The sequence below is a fragment of the Malaclemys terrapin genome, chromosome 9 (genome assembly GCF_027887155.1).
Source record: "Malaclemys terrapin pileata isolate rMalTer1 chromosome 9, rMalTer1.hap1, whole genome shotgun sequence".
NCBI lineage: Eukaryota > Metazoa > Chordata > Testudines > Emydidae > Malaclemys > Malaclemys terrapin.
Genome location: NC_071513.1, coordinates 105,316,322 through 105,334,814, shown reverse-complemented (window position 1 = coordinate 105,334,814; position 18,493 = coordinate 105,316,322). Strand labels below are relative to the sequence as shown.

The window sequence follows — 18,493 nt, the reverse complement described above, 5'->3', positions numbered from 1 at the left end:
TTTCTTCTGGAGAAGCAAATCGTACACTGGCCTTGAGCCGGGCACTCAGCGCAGGTCTGCCCTGCAAGGGACCCTCACTCATTTCTCACTGCGTCTCTGATTTCTAGAGCACGTTGGCTCGTCCTGAGCTCAGCTGCCAGCGCTGCGAAATCAGCTCTCCCATGCAGCCCAGTCTGTGCTGTGACCTGGGAGCTAGCTACCCACGCTCACTGGAAGCGAGTGGGTTGCACCGGTGATGCTGAGGCCATAATTTGACCCATAGAACCTGACTTGGGTAATGATGCTGCCTGAGGTGGAAAGCCGGCAGGGCTGGCAGCTGGAGCGCTCTCTGAGCTTGGGGGATGAGCTGATGTGCTCTAGGAATCAGTGAGGCTGTGTACCCACTACCACTTCGGTCGGCATAAGTTGTGTCACTCAGTGGTGTGAATACCCCACCCCCTGAGTGACCTGAGCACTGGTGTGGACAGGCCCAAGAGCTTCTCCTGTCGACAGAGCTACCGCCGCTCGTTGGGGGTGGATGAATTACATCGACGGAGAACTCTGTCCCGTTGGCTTAGAGCATCAGCACAGCTGCATTGGGGCAGCGGCATGGCTGTAAGCTCTGTAGTGTAGCCAGAGCCGGAGACACAGTGAATGCACAGGTTAGGCTCTTTCTACAGACTCACTTCCCGAGACAGAACCTTGCTTAAAAGTATCCATGGAGACTCAATAAAGCTACAGCTTGGTATCACCGTTAGTTCTCCGGGTGGCTAACAACAGACCAAACTAGAGCAGGGAGAGGTGTAGACAGAAGCAAGAGCTAAATGATGACCAGAAATCAATCTACACAAGTGGAAGATAAATTAGAATCTGGCCCAGAGAATCTAGAATTGTAACTAGCCTAAATAGTAGCTCTGTTAGTGGTTTATCAGAGGGGTCCATCGGCACATTCAGAATGCCTGTTCAAAGCATTAAGGCCCAGACCTGGAAGGTATTTAAGCTCCTAACTTCCATTGCCCAGATACCTTTGAGGAATCGGGCCTAAGTTATTAGTATTTAAGTTTCCTGAATTTGATGGAGCTGTTCTCACTTTACACCACTTTACACTTACGTGAGATCAGAATCTGGCCCACTGAGCTGTTTTGGCCCAGATCCTAGATTCCAAGGCCAGACGGGACTGTCGTGATCATCTAGTCTGACCTCCTGTACAGCACAGGATAAAGAGAGAACTGCCCCGCGATAATTCCCAGAGCAGAGCTTTTAGAAAAACATCCCAACTTGATTTAAAAATTGCCAGTGATGGAGAATCCACCACAACCCTTCGTAAATTGTTCAAGTGGTTAATTAATCTAATTGTTAAAATAATTCACCTTATTTCCAGTCTGAATTTGTCTAGCTTCACCTTCCAGCCAGTGGATCCTGGTAGACCTGTCTCTGCTAGACTGAAGAGTCCAGTATTAAATATTTGAACCCTATGTAGGTACTGACAGACTGTGATCAAGTCGCCCCTTAACCTTCTCTTTGTTAAGCTAAATAGATTGAGCTCCTTGCGTCTGTCACTATAAGGCAGGTTTCTAATCTTTTAATCATTCTTGTGGCTCTTCTCTCCAATTTATCAACATCCCTCTTGAATTGTGGAACCCAGAACTGGACACAGGATTCAAGTACCAGCGACACCAGTGCTCCTACTCGAGAGGCCCCTGTTTATCCACCCCAGAGCATGTTCTTCTTGTTGATCACATTAGCAGTGTTGTGCTGAGAGCTCATGTTCAGCTGATTGTACTTCATGACTCCCCAGTCTTTTTCAGAGTCCTGCTTCCCAGGTAGAGACCCCTCCGTCCTGCAAGTGTGACCTGCTTTCTTTGTTCTTAGATGGATATATTTACAATACATACTATATTAGCTATATTACAATACACACTCTTTGCTTGCGCCCAGTTTACCAAAGGATCCAGATTGCTCTCAATCAGTGACATGTCCTCTTTGTTATTTATCACTCCCCCAGTTGTTGTGTCGTCTGCAAATGTTATCAGTCATCATTTTAGATTTTCTTCCAAGTCACTAATAAAATGTTAAATAGCGTAGGACTAAAAACCAATCTCAGAGTGAAAGACCCATTCAATGACAATTCCTCATTTACAGTTATATTTTGAGACCTATCAATTAGCCAGTTTTTAAACCATTTAATCTGTACAGTGTTGATTTTATATATTTTTCTAGCTTTTTAATCAAAGAATTGTGTGGTGCCAGTCCAGTGCCTTACAGAAGTCTAAGTATATTATGTATGTATATTAAGTATATCATTTTTAGATGACAAATCTGAGGAACTGTCCCAGATGAGGTGTCATTAGAAGAGGTTTTGAAGCAAATTGATAAATAATCAGTAATAGGTCACCAGGACCAGATGATATTCACCCAAGAGTTCTGAAGGACTCAAATGTGAAATTGCAGGACTACTAATGGTAGTCTGTAACCTATCATTTAAATCAGCTTCTGTACCAAATGACTGGAGGATAGCCAATGTGACTCCAATTTTTAAAAAGGGCTGCAGAGGTGATCCCGGCAATTACAGGCTGCTAAGCCTGACTTCAGTATCGGGCAAACTGGTTGAAACTATAGTGAAGAACAAAAATGTCAGACACATAGATGAACATAATGTGTTGGGGGAAGAGGCAACATGGTTTTTGTAAATGGAAATCATGCCTCACCAATCTACTAGAATTCTTTGAGGGGGTCAACAGGCATGTGGACAAGGGGGATCCAGTGGATAGAGTGTACTTAGATTTTCAGAAAGCCTTTGACAAGGTCCCTCACCAAAGGCTCTTAAGCTGTCACGGGATAAGAGGGAAGGTTCTCTTATGGACTGGTAACTGGTTAAAAGATAGGAAACAAAGGGTAGGAATAAATGGTCAGTTTTCAGAATGGAGAGAGGTAAATAGTACTGGGCCCAGTCTTGTTTAACATATTCATAAAAAGGGGTAAACAGTGAGGTGGCAAAATTGCAGATGATACAAAACTACTTAAGATAGTTTAGTCCCAGGAAGACTGCGAAGCGCTACAAAAGGATCTCACAAAACTGGGTGACTGGGCAACAAAATGGCAGATGAAATTCAAGGTTGATAAATGCAAAGTAATGCACATTGGAAAACATAATCTCAACTATACATATAAAATGATGGGGTCTACATTAGCTGTTACCACTCAAGAAAGAGATCTTGGAGTCATTGTGGATAGTTCTCTGAAAATATCCACTCAATGTGCAGTGGCAGTCAAAAAAGCAAACAATATGTTGAGAATCATTAAGAAAGGGATAGAAAATATATTGCCTCTATACAAATCCATGGTACATCCACATCTTGAAAACTGTGTGCAGATGTGGTCGCTCCAGCTCAAAAAAGATATATTGGAATTGGAGCTGAAGTCACGGAGGTCTTTGGAAGTCACAGATTCTGTGACTTCTGCTACCTCCATGTCAAAATCGTAGCCGTAATGATGAGCAATTCCGATTCCTCTTGGCGGTTACCAAGGCTCCTTGCACTGGTGTGTAGGCAATTTAAGAATTTCTTCTCTTCACGGCCTTTGGTTCCTTCATTAATTTTGTCTTCAACATCTCAATTTTGTGTTGACTGAAGGCTCGTGTTTTCCTCTTTTTACCCTCCCCTGATGCTGTTAGTTTATCCCCCTCCTGCCTCCTGTGGCTAGCCGGTCCCCGAGGAGATTGGTCCCCCAGCTACCGAGGTGGAGTAAATCACAATAGTCCCATTGACGTCCCCGTTGATTTACAGCTGCTTGAGTTTGTCACCTTGTGTTGCTGATTTTTCTTCTCTGTCCCTTCTAGAGATAGAACGGATAATCCAGCTGGACCTGGACCTGAAGTACAAGACCAACATCCGAGAGCTGTTCGAGGAGTTTGACCATTTCCTGCAAGGAGCTGTCATTGGGATAGCAAGAGAGATGCAGCCTGTGTACAGGTATGCCAGTGGGCGTGGCTCTCAGCAGAGGTGGGGAGACAGCAGCTGACATCCCTGTGCTGTGCTCACATGGAGACTCACTCTGCAGAGCAAAGTGCAGCGCTCCCGTGAATCCTGCTTACTGGGGTTGTGTGTTGGGGATAGTCAGAGGCTGGCGTCTGTGTGAAGAGAAACATGCAGGACGCTGTTCTTTGCCTAAGACCTTCGCTCCATGTGTCACTTGGGACAGAGAGGCCAAAACTTGCAAAGCTGAGTTCCTGAAGTCCGTACATAGGCTCCCTGGACGTGGCCTGGCTCCCGGCCATGCTCCCAGAGGAGTCGCTGTGACTTCTGGGTGCTAAGGCCGCTTCTCTTCAGGTGCCCACGGCTGGATTTAGGAGCCTAACTCTGGGCCTCTACGTCCAAAACCTTGGCCACAAAGATTCAGTTCTGTCAGAGCAGCAACGTTTCCGCAGGCCAAGGTGGGTGCAGGTGTGACAGCTGCATGTCTGATCCTTGAGCCGAACCAAGTTCTAATTACAGGTTCTGCGCAGCGCGACCATCCTCCTGGCCTCTCTGCTCACCGCTGGGGGCTGGGGGCATGGCATCGTGGTGTAAATGGGTCGCACCCTCCACTGCCTACACTGAATTCAGACCACGTCCGGTGCTAACAAGTGACCCCACCCACCCCAGACACTGAGCACCTCCATCTTAGGAGCCACTCTTGGCTCCTTGCACTTGAATGTTTTGTGCCTGCAGTGAAGTGAAAGAACCAGAGGGAGGAAAATGAGGCTTTGAATTGCTTGAAGGGTCCTGCTGGAGTGCTGAGTGTACGGGCTGGGTATATATCGACTTGCGTGTTGTGTAGATGTGGATTTCCCACATGCGCTGGAAGCTACTGCTCTTGCTGGTGCTGATTTCAGTTGCAGTCGACGATTTTTGTACTGAAAAATGTCCTTTGCTCTAGACGTTCACATGGCTTCAGACCACAGTATGATCTTTTTACATATGTGTAACAGCTTCCGAGAGCGCTGGGATTTCTTTAAGGAAACGTGACTGCTTCCAGTGAGAGTCACTGGCCTGGGACTTGGCCTGGTTGCTAAAACACCGTAATCCTCTTGAAATGTTTTTCTGTGCGATTAGGGACCATCTCCAAGCTGTGTCTTGGCTTCACGTTGAGTCCTCTTGCAACATGAGCTCAGTGGGATCATGGATCTGGATTCACACGCTAATGAGCTCCTCACAAAGTAATTGTCTGACGTGGGTGTCTCTTGGCACCGTTTAGTAGCTTGTGCTCAGAAGGAAACCCAGAGTGAGGTCCCATTTCCTTTTCAGAGACAGAAATGTGGGTCAGGTTTCAGGCCATCAGTGAGGTGTAGGAAATGGATGTTTTCGCTTCCTTGACTGAGTGAGGCTGGTGGATAACGAGGGGCCAGAGTTTCCAGGGCTATCGCCCTTCACCACTGCAAATCCCAGCGGCTGGGAAGTGAAGGTAACAGAGTTCTGGCATCCCGCGTCCCAGCCAGAGCTGAGTGTGCACCCACTAGGGCCAGAGCTTCATGGAGCTCCCCGTGGCACCTCAGTAAGTAGCCACGTGTTCAGAAGAGCCCAGCGGTTGGGAGCTGAGCCATTCTGACAGCTTGGTCTCACGTGATCAGGGTGACGTGGACCCAGAGCCTCAAGCGAGCTCCAAGCTGCACAGCGTCAGCGGTGATGCAAGACTATCCAGTGCAACGGGAACCTGTTCCATTGTTTTAAAGGAGTTGAAGGTATGTCAGGATCTTTTCCTGTCCCTGCAGCCACGCCCATCCGCCACTCCCCCTCCTGCCATAAGAACATATGTTTGGCCGTACTGGGTCAGACCAAAGGTCCATCCAGCCCAGTATCCTCTCTACCAACAGTGGCCAATCAGGGGCAGCTCTATGGTTTTTGCTGCCCCAAGCACGACAGTCAGGCGGCTTTCGGCGGCATGCCTGGGGGAGGTCTGCCGGTGCTGCGCCTTCAGCATCCCCGCCGCCGAATTGCTGCCAAAACCGTGGGACCGGCGGACTTCCCGCAGGCGTGTCACCAAAGGCGGCCTGACTGCTGCCCTCACGGCAACCGGCAGGCCGCCCCCCGTGGCTTGCCGCCCCAGGCACACGCTTGCTGTGCTGGTGCCTGGAGCCGCCCCTGTGGCCAATGCCAGGTGCCCCAGAGGGAGTGAACCTAACAGGCAATGATCAAGTGATCTCTCTCCTGCTGTCCATCTCCACCCTCTGGCAAACAGAGGCTAGGGACACCATTCCTTACCCATCCTGGCTAATAGCCATTAATGGACTTTAAAACCAACCCCCGCCCATGCTGCTGTGCGAAAGAACCACACGGACCGGGAGCCTGGCAGGCTGGCTCCTCGGGGACACAACGGCACCGCAGCACACAAGGGGCTGTCCTGGGCACAGAGTAACCGAACTGCCAGCCCAAGGAATGTGTCTCTGCCTCGCTCACCTCTAGTGACCGTACATGAGGCCTGTAACGGTGGCAGGGAAGAAACGCTTCAAACAGTGGCTTTGAGTTTGACGAATCCCCACAACTTCACCGCAGCTTTGGGGACAGATGAGCCTAAACCACGAACGACAGAGACAGTGATGTGAGGACAATGCCAGGCTCCTTCGTGTGCAGAGAGAAAGTTGTTATTGAAGAGAAGTGCAGGGGAGTGATCTGAGCGCAGAGCAGGGAGCTGGTGCGAGGCTGGCAGACCAGGTGCCAGCTCATGCCAAGGTCCCCAGGTCCCAACTGAGCACTGAACCGGACTGGCTCATCTGGGGGCTATGGGTTTAGTGTTAGACTGTATTGAATGCTTGTGAGTTGCTGCCTGCATTAGTCTCACATATTACCATGTAATGTGGGATGCAGATATTCTATTCAAGCATTGGTACAGTAAGCGCCTGTGACTGCGTAATCACCAGACAGGGGAGAGACAATTAACTAGTGTAAAGTGCTGGTCTCCAACAGAAGGCGTTACATCCTGGCCAACGGGGAAATCCCATTGACACTAGACGGGCTAGTATGGGACGTTAAAGAGGACAAAAGACTTTGTTGCTCTGCTCTTCCCCGACCCCAATGAAGATGAGTCTTGCAAGTGGCTTCCTCCCATCAGCTGAGTTCACAGCTCAGGGAACATGGGGAGATGGGAATAAAAACCCCTAAGAAGGAGGACTGGACTCTGGGGGGCAAGGTTTCTAGGCACAAGCAAGAGAACCCCAGTGCTTAGCTTTGGTTAGCCCTAAAGGACATATAGAGCCTGCCTTTTATAGAAGCTTCTAGTACCTTTTGAAGCTTAAGATTGTAGCTCATTTATGTATGTATATTTCCTGCTTTAACCTTGTTCTTGACGCTCTTGTTTCCTTTTCCTATTGAATACATCTTTAGTTGGTTTATTATAGGATTGGCTACAAGCATTGTCCTTTGGGGTGAGATCTAAGGTGCAATTGACCTCGGGAAAGTGACTGTTCCTTTGGGACCAGGAGTAACCTGAATATTGCTGTGATCCTGGGTGTAAGGGCGCAGCTATCACACCTGGGTGGCAAGACAGATCGGAGTACCCAAGGAGACTGTCTGTGACTCCATGTGAAGACTGTTATAGTGGCTGGGGAGTTCACACTTGCTAATTGGTTGGTGAAATCTAAGTGTAGAACTCGCAACCAGTCTGGGGTTTGTGCCCTGGTTCCTAACAGTCTGCCTGGAGCTTGGTAGCCATGCTCTGGAGCCGCTGCAGGACAGCTTGACCCCAAATTCTCATCCCAGCACGGATCTAGGGGAGACTTGGGCAGGTCGCTGGGGCAAAGCTCCTTGGGTGGCCCCTAGACAGAATTCCAGCTCTCTGCTTAGCACCTGTCTGGAGGTGGCCTGATCTACAAAAGTGCTGAACACCTACAGCTCCCAGTGACTTCAATGAGACCTGAGCAAGGGCTTTGCTGAATCACGGCCTAAGAAAGGACGTCAGGCTTTGGTCTGTTGTATCTGACTCCTCGGTGTGCCGCGGGCGAGGGGGCACTGCTACCCTATGGATAATGGTCCTGAATGCAGCAGGAGTGCGCACGTCTACCGTCAAATTCAGCCATAACTTCCTGCCTGGAACAATGATAATTCTAGCTCTGATACAGCATTTTTCATTAGTGAATAGCAAAGTGGGTCAGTATCATTACTCCCTTTGTGCCTGTGACGCATGTGGCCGGCTTTCTGCAAAATGCACTCAGGCTAAATGAGTAAAACAGGTGGCTGTGGTGTAATTTCCAGATCCCATTTGAGGACGTCCTCTCTAAACTGACATTCACATTGAAGCAGGGCTGCTCCGAATTTGTCGTTTTTAAGGATCTGGAATGTTCTGATTAGTACTTAAGGAAATTGATTTAATTTGGCCTTGTCTGTTCAAAAGATGAATCTCAAATTTCGTTGTAATCCAGGCTGAGCCGGATCCTCCCCGTGAGATGCCTTGATGAGTTGTTTGTACCAGATTGGCTTGCACTAGGGTTCTCAGGCAGAGCCGCTCAGCTCCCCAGACTAGAATTGCTGGTTGTAATGAGTGTGCGCTCAGGGAACAATCAGAAATTAACAGCTCTTCATGTCTCTTCTTTTCCCATTTGAAATGTTAGTAACGGGCATTAATAATTAAATCTTCTTCTGAGGAGAGCCCAGCCGGACTATGTGCGCTGCTGGCTGGCCGGAGCCGTGATAAACTCAGCGCTGGGTGCACAAACATGGCGTGGATTCTGCTCCCATGCCCAGTCTGCATAACAGACAGGCAACGAACGGCAGGCTTGTGCCCAAAGGAAACATGCTGATGTTTAAGATTTGTTATTTAAATCAAATTGATTTAAATCATGATTTAAATCACGAGTCAGGAAGACTCGATTTAATCATGGTTTTCTACATAAAAGTGCATTCTTGCTGGTTGTTATAACCTTAACGTATTCTTCACAACTCAGATAGATGTAGGTTTCATTTTTAGAAGGTACACACTATACATTTTTAAACAGTGATTTATTTTGAAAACTTTTCAGATTCATTTTCTTGTTTGGTTATTTCATTTACCAAAGGTAATTGAAGCAGATATTTTTGAAGTAATTGGGAGGTGAACTAGCTCCAAATCAACAGGTTAATCATTAGTATTTGAAGGATTTTCTTGCCATGCTGTATTAGGAGGAGAACATCACCAGACAAACATTTACATTGTTTTATTTAACTAAAACAACAACATTAAGTATTCTGGATTATTTTTTCTTCCAAAAGCAAACATAATATTTTAACAAAACAAGCATATGTCCCTCGCTTCTCACATTTATCTCCAGACTTCTTCTCCTTGTCCAGATCTATTCCACCCCCAACAATCTTTTATTCATGGAACTTTTTGAAACTTTGCACTTTTAGAGAGGTAAGGGATTGACTGTGTACACAAATTTGCAGAGGGACAATAGGGTTGAGGTCTGTATTTCTCACCTCTATATATTATTTATCTATTTTAAAACATTTTAGCTGTTAACAAGCATGTTACTGCTGGAGACACAAATCCACAATTTGAGAACTGCAAAACTAAGCATCTCTGATGGTATCTGCTACTGAGCACTGAGTCCCATTGGGTAGATAGAAAGATTAACCTAAATAATCTATACAGAAGCCCCTGGAACCCCACAAGATTGGGTCCCTAATCCATGAACTATTGGAACTCATTTACAAAACTTTTCTTAAACATTACATGAATATATTGTCTCATAGTATATAATTAGAATTTATAATCCCTGTTCCATGCTGCGATATCTTTGAACTATAATGTATCTTAAGTAAACTATCTTTAGATAGTTTTTATCCTAAAAAAGCATTTTATCAAAAAAATCCGATTTTAAATAAAAAAAAAATTGATTTTTATCCACCCTGTTTATAAGTGTAAATGGATTTTTCTTAATATTGGAAATTAAAGACCCAGATTCTCTCCTGCTCCGAGTCTCTGTGCAGCAGGCGGGAGGCTGGGGGCTACCTGGTTCTCAGGACATAGCCCTGTCACCCCCAGCCCCAGGGCTGCTGTCACCTGTGCCACCTGGCAACCGTCCCCACAGGACCAGATGCCATCGGGGGCTAGGTGGAGTGCAGCAGTCTCTGGCCACACCCCCTCCTTCACCCTAAGCCAGGGGTGGCATGGGAGCTGGGTGCACTAGCGTTGCTGGATAGGCCTAACAGTGCCTGGCACCGGGGGGTATTTTTACTGTGCAGAGGCCTATGCGACGCCAGTGTCCCGCTTGCACCCTTATTGATGTGAGACGAGAGCCGTGGGAGAGTGAGCTGCATGCAACCTGCCTGACAAATCGCCCCCGGCTGTCCCCTGAGCTCCTGCTGTAGATCTGTGTTCCCAGGGAGAACGCACAGGCCAGGAATAACCAGTCTTGACTGTCAGGACCCCGGCGGAGTTTGCTGGGCTGGCAGTGAGAAAATATCTTATCTGTAATTAGAGCAAATTTGCACTGATTGAGAGAGACTGTATATGGAGCCACAGTATCATTTGTTTTCTGACTTTGGCTCCGACCCTGCAGTCGAATCCATGCGCCCATCCAGAGAGTCATGACTGTGGGACCGGGGCCCATCTTTGCACACAGCCCTCCTCGCTCTCCGTGGTTGGTGAAGCCAGTGGGACCGTGTGGGGGATCCCTTTCCATGTAACACTCTTTGCTTTTTTAAGAGGTTTGTGAGTGGCGCTGACATGAAGAGGGCTGTTTGCTGCGCCCTGTGATGCTGGTGCATAGCTCAGGGAGAGGAATGGCAATGGGATATGGCGCTCCGTTGTCACCTCTAGGTCACTCGTCCAAAGCCCTCGCTATCTGGCCGCTCCCTAGCAGCCTGGGCCAAGTGAGCAGGTGCTCCAAGCCAGTTCTGCGTGTGCTATTGGTAGGGCCCTACTGTGACCAAGTGGGAATGTTCTTAATGTTTTCTCTGAATACTGTGTGGGTGCCTCGGTTTCCCCTATGTATTTCTTAGGTATCTAGGTGGGAGGATCAGGGTGTATAATTGTTGCAGAGCCCAAGAAGGCTCCTGTGATACTGTCTGCACAGAGAATGGCCGACAGTCTGTCTCCTGGCAACTAATGATCTGGGATCCTCCTCTGCAAAGATGCCAACTGAAGGTGTGGGAGAACAAAGAGATCAGGTGACCTCCTGGCCCGGGAAAGAGACAAAGCCCAGAGGAGGAGGGGCTGGAGGGAGTTTCAGTTTGGAGCTGGATGGGGATGGGAAGTGAGGGCAGACGTAGGTGTCTGGCTCACTGCCCCCCAAAATGGACCCGGCCGAAGGGTCCTGTTCTCTCGACCTACAAGCTCTGTTTTAGTTCCTGTCATCTAATAAACCTCTGTTTTACTGGCTGGCTGAGAGTCACGTCTGACTGCAAAGTTGGGGTGCAGGACCCTCTGGCTTCCCCAGGACCCCGCCTGGGCGGACTCACTGTGGGAAGTGCACGGAGGGGCAGATGCTGAATGCTCCAAGGTCAGACCCAGGAAGGTGAAGCCGTGTGAGCTTCTTGCCCTGAAGACAATCTGCACTCAGAGAGGAGACTTCACCAGAGTCCTGACTGGCTTCGTAGGGAGCAGTTCCAGAGCATTGCCCGGGGACTCCGTGACACCTACCAAATTCACGACCATGAAAAACGTGTGAAATCTGGTCTCCACCCGTGAAATCTGTTTTTTTGTGTGCTTTAACTCTATGCTATACAGATTTCACGGGGGGAGACCAGCGTTTCTCAAATTGAGGGTCCTGACCCAAAAGGCAGTTGTAGGGGGGTTCCCAGGTTATTGTAGGGGGGTCGCATTATTGCCACCCTTATGTTTGCGCTGACTTCAGAGCTGGGCGGCGGCTGTTGGCCAGGGTGGCAATACCATACCATTCTACCCTTACTTCTGCGCTGCTGCTGGCGGCAACGCTGCCTTCAGAGCTGGGCTCCTGGCCAGCAGCCACCGCTCTCTGGCCACCCAGCTCTGAAGGCAGAGCCACCAGCAGCAGCAGCACAGAAGTGAGGGTGGCAGTACCACAACCCGCCCTACAACAACCCTGCGACACTCCTCACACACAACTCCTTTTTGGGTCAGGACCCCCTACAATTACAACAGCGTGGAATTTCAGATTTAAATAGCTGCAGTCATGAAATTTACTATTTTAAAAATCCTATGATCGTGAAATGGACCAAAATAGACCGTGAATTGGGTAGGGCCCTAACTATTGGGCTGGATACAGGAGTCACTGGGCAGGGGGCTCTGGCCCGTGTGATGCAGGAGGCCAGAGTGGATGACCCCGTGGTCCCTTCTGGGTATGAGTCTATGAGCATGGCACTCATCTCCCCTGAGCCTGGAGTCTCTGCAGACACAGACCTAGACACTGCCCCCCTCGGGGAACCCCTCCAGGTCAGGGGGGTGGGGAGTTTGCCGTGCTACTGTACCTGTTCTGGGCACGTGTGGAGGGTTTCAGTGCCCAGAGCAGTAACTCCAGCTCCCCGTCGCACCACGTTAATACACCACAGGGACTAGCTACGGAGAGTGTGACGGTGTTGCGGAGTCAGATTTCAAGGTTAGCGTCAGACTGAGATCATTGTACAGTGTTAGCAGTGTAGACTCCAGGAGTCCGTGTGCATGGAACAAAATGTGACTTTGTTTTCTGGTAATGCCTCAGCGGGAGAACAGCCCTGTGTGGCGTGGCTGAGGCTGGGGCAGCCTTTCTGGGTAGCTCTGGAGGGTGCAGCCTGCTAACCCCTCTCGGCAAGTGATCGTGTAAAGGCAAGGCTGTGGTTCCCAAGCCAAGTCTATGAATGATTTGCCCCTGTGGTTGTGATGCTGCTGCAGCCCCAGAGTGAAGCTGATAGACTTGCGTTTCAGGGATTGGCCCCCAGTTGGTTGCCCAGGGTTCTGCAATCCATGTCCAGCAACAAGGCGCACATTCGCATTGGGTCAGAGAGTGTTTTTGCAAGCTGTAGTCCATGCGCAGGACTGTGTGCTGTGGCTCTGCCTGTGCTAGGAAATGCAGTGCCTCTTGGGCAGCTGCACTTGTGCTAGCAGCAGTGTCAGCGCAAGTGCAGACAGGGCTTGGGCATCTTTAGCAGCAGGTCATGAAAACCTGCACTGGGTAAGGCTAAATAATACAGCAGTAAAAACACCTGACTGCTCACAGCTGTACAGAAAAACACACAGAGAATCCCGTAGTATAGACGAGACCTAAAGATGCCTGAGTTCGTACCATCAGTGGGTCTGGGGTTTCCCTTACCCATATATTTGTCAGATTTCCTTTGACCCCATTCTCCCTGTCCATCCGGAGTCAAATCACCTCTGCCCTGTTGCCTGTGATCACATGCTCATACTGTCTTATGAGCCACCAAACTAGATGCCCAAAAAGGCACAATCCCACAATTGAGGAAGAAGGCCATGCTGGTTAAAAAACTGACTTGGTTTGGAAGTGAAGGCAGCTATAAAAATAATAATATATGACAAATGGAAAAACGGGGAAGTTGATAGTAATGAAGATAAATCAGAAGTTAGGAATTGTAGAAAATTGATAAGGGAAGCAAAGGGACACAAGGAGAAGTCTATGGCAAGCAGAATTAATCACAGTAAGAAGGAGTTTTTAAAATATATTAGAAACAAAAAGAATCCTGATAATAATATTTGTCCATTAATAGATGGAAATGGTAGAATTTTCAATAGCAATGCAGAAAAGGCAGAAGTGTTCAATAAATATTTCTATGCTATATTAAGGGAAACAAGAGATCATGCAGTCTCATCATATGGTGATAACACTCTTTCCATTCCACCAATATCTCTGGAGGATGTTAAACAGAAGCTACTAAAGTTAGACATTTTACAATCAGCAGATAACTTGCATCCAAGCTCCTAACTTAGGAGCTTGCTAGACCGTTAATGTTGATTTTCAATAAGTCTTGGTGCACAAGGCAAACTCCAGAAGACTGGAATATTTAAAAACTGTAAACGGCCTGACCTGGATAATTCTAGGTCTGTCAGCCTGACATGGATCGTGGACAAGATCATGGAATGGCTAATGTGGGACTCAGTTAATACAGAATTAAAGCAGGGTAATGTAACTAATGCAAATCAACATGGATTTATAGAAAGTTTGATAGATTTAGATTATAGTGTTGATGTAATATACTTAGACTTCTGTAAGGTGTTTGACTGGGTACCACACAACATTTTGATTAAACAACAAGGAATTAACATGGCGCACATTCAATGGATTAAAAACTGGCCAACTGATAAATCTCAAATTGTGACTGTAAATGGGGAATCATCACTGAGCGGGTGTGTTTCCAGTGGGGTCCCACACGGATTGATTCTTGGCCCTGTGCCGTTTAAGATTTTTTTCAATGATCTGGAATTAAAATAAAGTTGGAGATGCCACAAAAATTGGAGGAGTGATAAATAATGAAGAGGACAGGTCACTGATACAGAGCGATTTGGATTGCTTGGTAAACTGGCCACAAGCAAATAATATGGGTTTCAGTACGGCTAAATGCAAATGTATACCTCTAAGAACAAGGACTGTCAGCCAGACGTACAGGATGGGGGGCTCTCTCCTGGGAAGCAGTGACTCTGAAAAAGGTTTGATGGTCCTGGTGGATAATCAGGTGAACACGAGCTCCCAGTGTGATGCTGGGGCCAAAAGAGCTAATGTGATCAACAACGACAACATGGGCTAGGACCCACAAACGGGAATCTCGAGTAGGAGTAGAGAGGTTATTTTACCTTTATATTTGGCACTGGTGTGATTGCTGCTGGAATACTGTGTCCAGTTCTGGGGTTCACTGTTCAAGAAGGATGTTGATAAATTGGAGAGGGGTCAAAGAGAAAAGAATTAGAGATAGTGCCTTATAGTGAGAGACTCGAAGAGCTAAGTCTATTTAGCTTAACAAAGAGAAGATTAAGGGGCGACTTGATGCCAGGCTATAAGTATCTACATGGGGAACAAAGCTTTAATACTGGGCTCTTCAGTCCAGCAGAGACAGGTCTAACACGATCCTCTACTGGAATTTAAAGCCAGGTGAATTCAGACTGGAAATAAGGTGTAAATTTTTAACAGGGACCGTAACTAACCACTGGAACAACTTACCAAGGGTTGTGGTGGAGCCACCATCGCTGACATTTTTTAAATCAAGACTGGATATTTTTTCTAACAGATCTTCTCTATGTTGGGGCAGTTCTCTGGCCGGTGTTATCCAGGAGGTCGGTCTAGCTGAGCACAAAGTTCCCTCTGGCCTTAGGACCTATGAATCTACACACACAGCCCCTGTCATAGTAGATGTGGGGTGTTTAATCAGAATCATTTTTTCAACACTGAAGTGAAATGCTGCTGTTCCCCTGCATGCCTCCCATGGTCTAGGACACATGCTCCTGCTCACTCCATCCATTTGCATTTTTGTTTTCTTTTTTTTAGGCTTTGTAACCATAAAATGCTTTCAGTGCAGAAGCCAGGATACGGAGCACTGAGCTGCTGGGCAGTATCAGTACAAATGCTTGCGGGAAATGTAATAGTAAGAGAGAAGCAGATAGGAAACGGCCCAGAGCCTGCACTCATATCCTGCAGAGTTAGGGGAAAAACCTCCAAACAGCAAAACAGGATGGTGTTGGAGTGTTGCCAGTCACTGACTCATGCTGAAACAATGCCTGGGTCATGTTTGTGTTGGACAAATGCATTTCCAGAGCATGACAGTCTCTCAGTCTCTCTGACAGCAAGTTGCTGAGGTTTCTGTTGAGTTGGCTGGGGATGGCGCCTGTCCTGAGCAGTGCTGGCTCATGTCGTGCTGTGGTGTGTTACTCACAGGTGATGCTCTGCGTGTTTAGCTCTCCCCTGGGATCCCAGCATTGTGGCCCAGCTGTGCCCTGGCAGGTTTGCTTTGGTGATGGAGTGGATAGCGCAATATTGACTTACTCAGGGGGGTGCAGATGCCGGTCTCTGTGGCATGGATGCACCGTGGGTGAGAGAGGGTGTGGGGAGCCTGCACGGGTCCCTCCTCTGGCACGCTATTAAATATTGAAATGTAAAGCTGGGTGTGTCCCGTCCCCGTTCCTGAGCTGGGCTCACCCTTTTCTGCCAGCTGCTGCGTATCGGCCCATGTTCTTTCCATGGCTCAGACATGCTGTACTTCCTGTTCTGCTTGCATCAGACACACGGTACAGGGGATTGCCAAGATCTCTGCAAGACCGGCCACAGCCAGGTGCTGAGCACAGCCAGGTGCTGAGCACGCCCAGCTGCCCTTGGCTCCAGTGGGAGTTGAGAGCACTCAGCACCTGCGCAGGACTGTGCCTTAAGCTGGAACGTGCCGGTAGGTTCGTAATGGCAGCACTGGTTCTGATGCTGCCAGGCCCTAGTGCCCCAACAGGATGTGTGTGTGTGTGAGGTTTGCAGGTGGGGCCCCTTAAGGACAGCCAGGCACCTAGTCACATGTTCTCTGCACGTAAGGGGACTAGCGACTGGGCTGGTGCAGCTGCGTTAGCACAGGGGATTGTGGGGTGGCTTCAAATCAGCCCCAGGTTTATATTGGCAGATGGGTTCTGCCCAAGGAAGCACTTATGCAAAGTCATAATCTTAGTTACAAAGCTTCTTGCACCTGTGTAGCGTTCCAGCTAATCAGGTGTGCTGCTTGGTAACGCGCGCGGCCGGCAGAGGGCTGGTGACGATGCTCTTCATCTTGCCAGCTCCTGAGTTCACGCAGAGTGATTATCATTTATTGTTAGCATTGCCGTGGTGCCCGGGAGCTCCGGCCATGGACCGGGCCCTGTGGTGCCAGCGCTGTACAAACACGGGCTAGAAAGATCCCTGCCCCCAGAAGCTACAATCCAAGTCTGACACAAGAGACAGCCCATCGGGAGCACTAGGAAGCAATGGGACATTGGTCAGCCGGAGAGGCAGCGTCTCCAGACGCCAGCGGTCAACCCTCCCCCCTCTGGCCACATGGCTGCATCAACAGCCCTCTTGGATGTGCAGGCAAAGTCTGCAGGCGCCGAGCCAGGAGTGACAGGATGAGGGTCTGACAGGAGATGCTGCTTGGCTCACACTAGACCCTGACCCCCTGCACCCAGCTGGGCTTCCTGAATAGGGTGTTAAACTGAGCTAGGGGGCAGATCCCCCCTCCAGGCCATGCTGCAGGGTCTCCAGGCTACAGCGCAGTCCTGCCCCCTCCACACAGGGTTGTGGACATGGAGCTGTTCGGATGGAGAGCTGGGTGGAGTCCTCCATCCGGCAGTCTCTGCACAGCCTGTCCCTGGGCAGTGGGATCACATTGCTGTCGCCGCCGTGTGTGGGGCCCTTCCCGTCAGTGCACAGGGCAGAGTCTCGTCGTCACGGGGGAGCTGAAAGATGCTCAGGGTGGGAAATGTCCAGTCCTGACTGCTGTGACCCCACCCCTGAGGAAGAGCCCAGGGCTGCTGGTCTCACCCATTGTGCCAGACCATTGCTGTCCCGGGTTGTGCTTTGCACTTCCCTTCGGAGTGCTTCCTTTGGCAAGTACCAGCCCTGCTTCTCCGTGGGGAACACCCACCTGCCACGAGAGGAGGCAGCCCTCGGGGTTGGAACTGTCCCTGCGGGAAGGAACAGCCAAAGCCCAGAGCGTGACTTCCTGTGTCAGCACGTGCTGATTGCCATGTGGAGCCGGTGCTGGGATGTGCTACTTTGCAGCCAGCAGTGGACAGAGCGCAGCTGGCTCTGGGACTGTGCCGTGTGTGAACGCCAGGGGTCAGCGGGTCTGTGGGCGGCGATGCTGGACGCTTTGTGCACAGCTGTGGGAAGTGCTGTCCCCATGTTGGCAATGGGGAGGCTGTGGCAGAGATCGGGGCGAAAGTGTCTGCACTCCTGGCCGTGCAGACAGCACCTGTTGAGTGCCAGACGTGGCAGGACAGGTGGGAGCGCTGCTGGAGGACCGTGGGCGGGCTGTTGGTATGCAGCGGGCATGGCACCGTTTATATGCAGATGGGGAGTGGTTTATATCTGTCGTCAGGATGTGATGCTTTTGATTGAAATGAGCCGGTGGTGGCGGCTCTGTGCCCGGTACCAGTGCTGGGTGTGCGTGGGGGGAGTCCCATGGGACTGCTGGGATGCAGCGCATGGCTAGGGTATGCAGCGCTTCTCAGCTCGCCATCTGCACTGGGAGTGAAGCAGATGTGCTCTGCAGGGCTCAGAGCTTTGTGTGTTCTGCCTGGGGGGTCTGTGCGTGTCTCTGCTTTTGGGGGGGGGGTGCGTGTGCTGTGAGTATTGGCACCCTGGCTAGTGTGTCTGGGTGGAGGATGTTATTTTGTTTGAACCAGTTGGGAGTGTTTGCAAGCCAGGCGTGACTCATCCCATGCTTAGAGCTGGTGGGGCCTGCCCAGTTAGTAGTAAATATCCAACAATGACAACATCACGTCTGTGACCAAGGGAAGAAGGTATTTGGGGGTGTCGGGGTTACTTACGGCTGGCAAACGCTCCAAACTCTCCAGAGGAAGGTGCCGGAGCAGCGTGAGAGAGCTCGGCTCAGCACCTTGTGCACTTCTCAGGCTGCTGGAGGTGTGTCTCCCT

The 18,493-nt window shown here is 49.4% G+C and overlaps 1 protein-coding gene across 1 annotated transcript in view; it reads left to right on the top strand.

The window, feature by feature from the left end:
- The window catches only part of XXYLT1 (xyloside xylosyltransferase 1), a 104,093-nt gene that overhangs the window by 65,953 nt on the left and 19,647 nt on the right, over positions 1-18,493 (top strand). Inside the window, exon 3 of the mRNA XM_054040333.1 lies at positions 3,818-3,950. Within this exon, the coding sequence (XP_053896308.1) occupies positions 3,818-3,950 (133 nt within the window). The remainder of the gene's footprint in view (positions 1-3,817; positions 3,951-18,493) is intronic.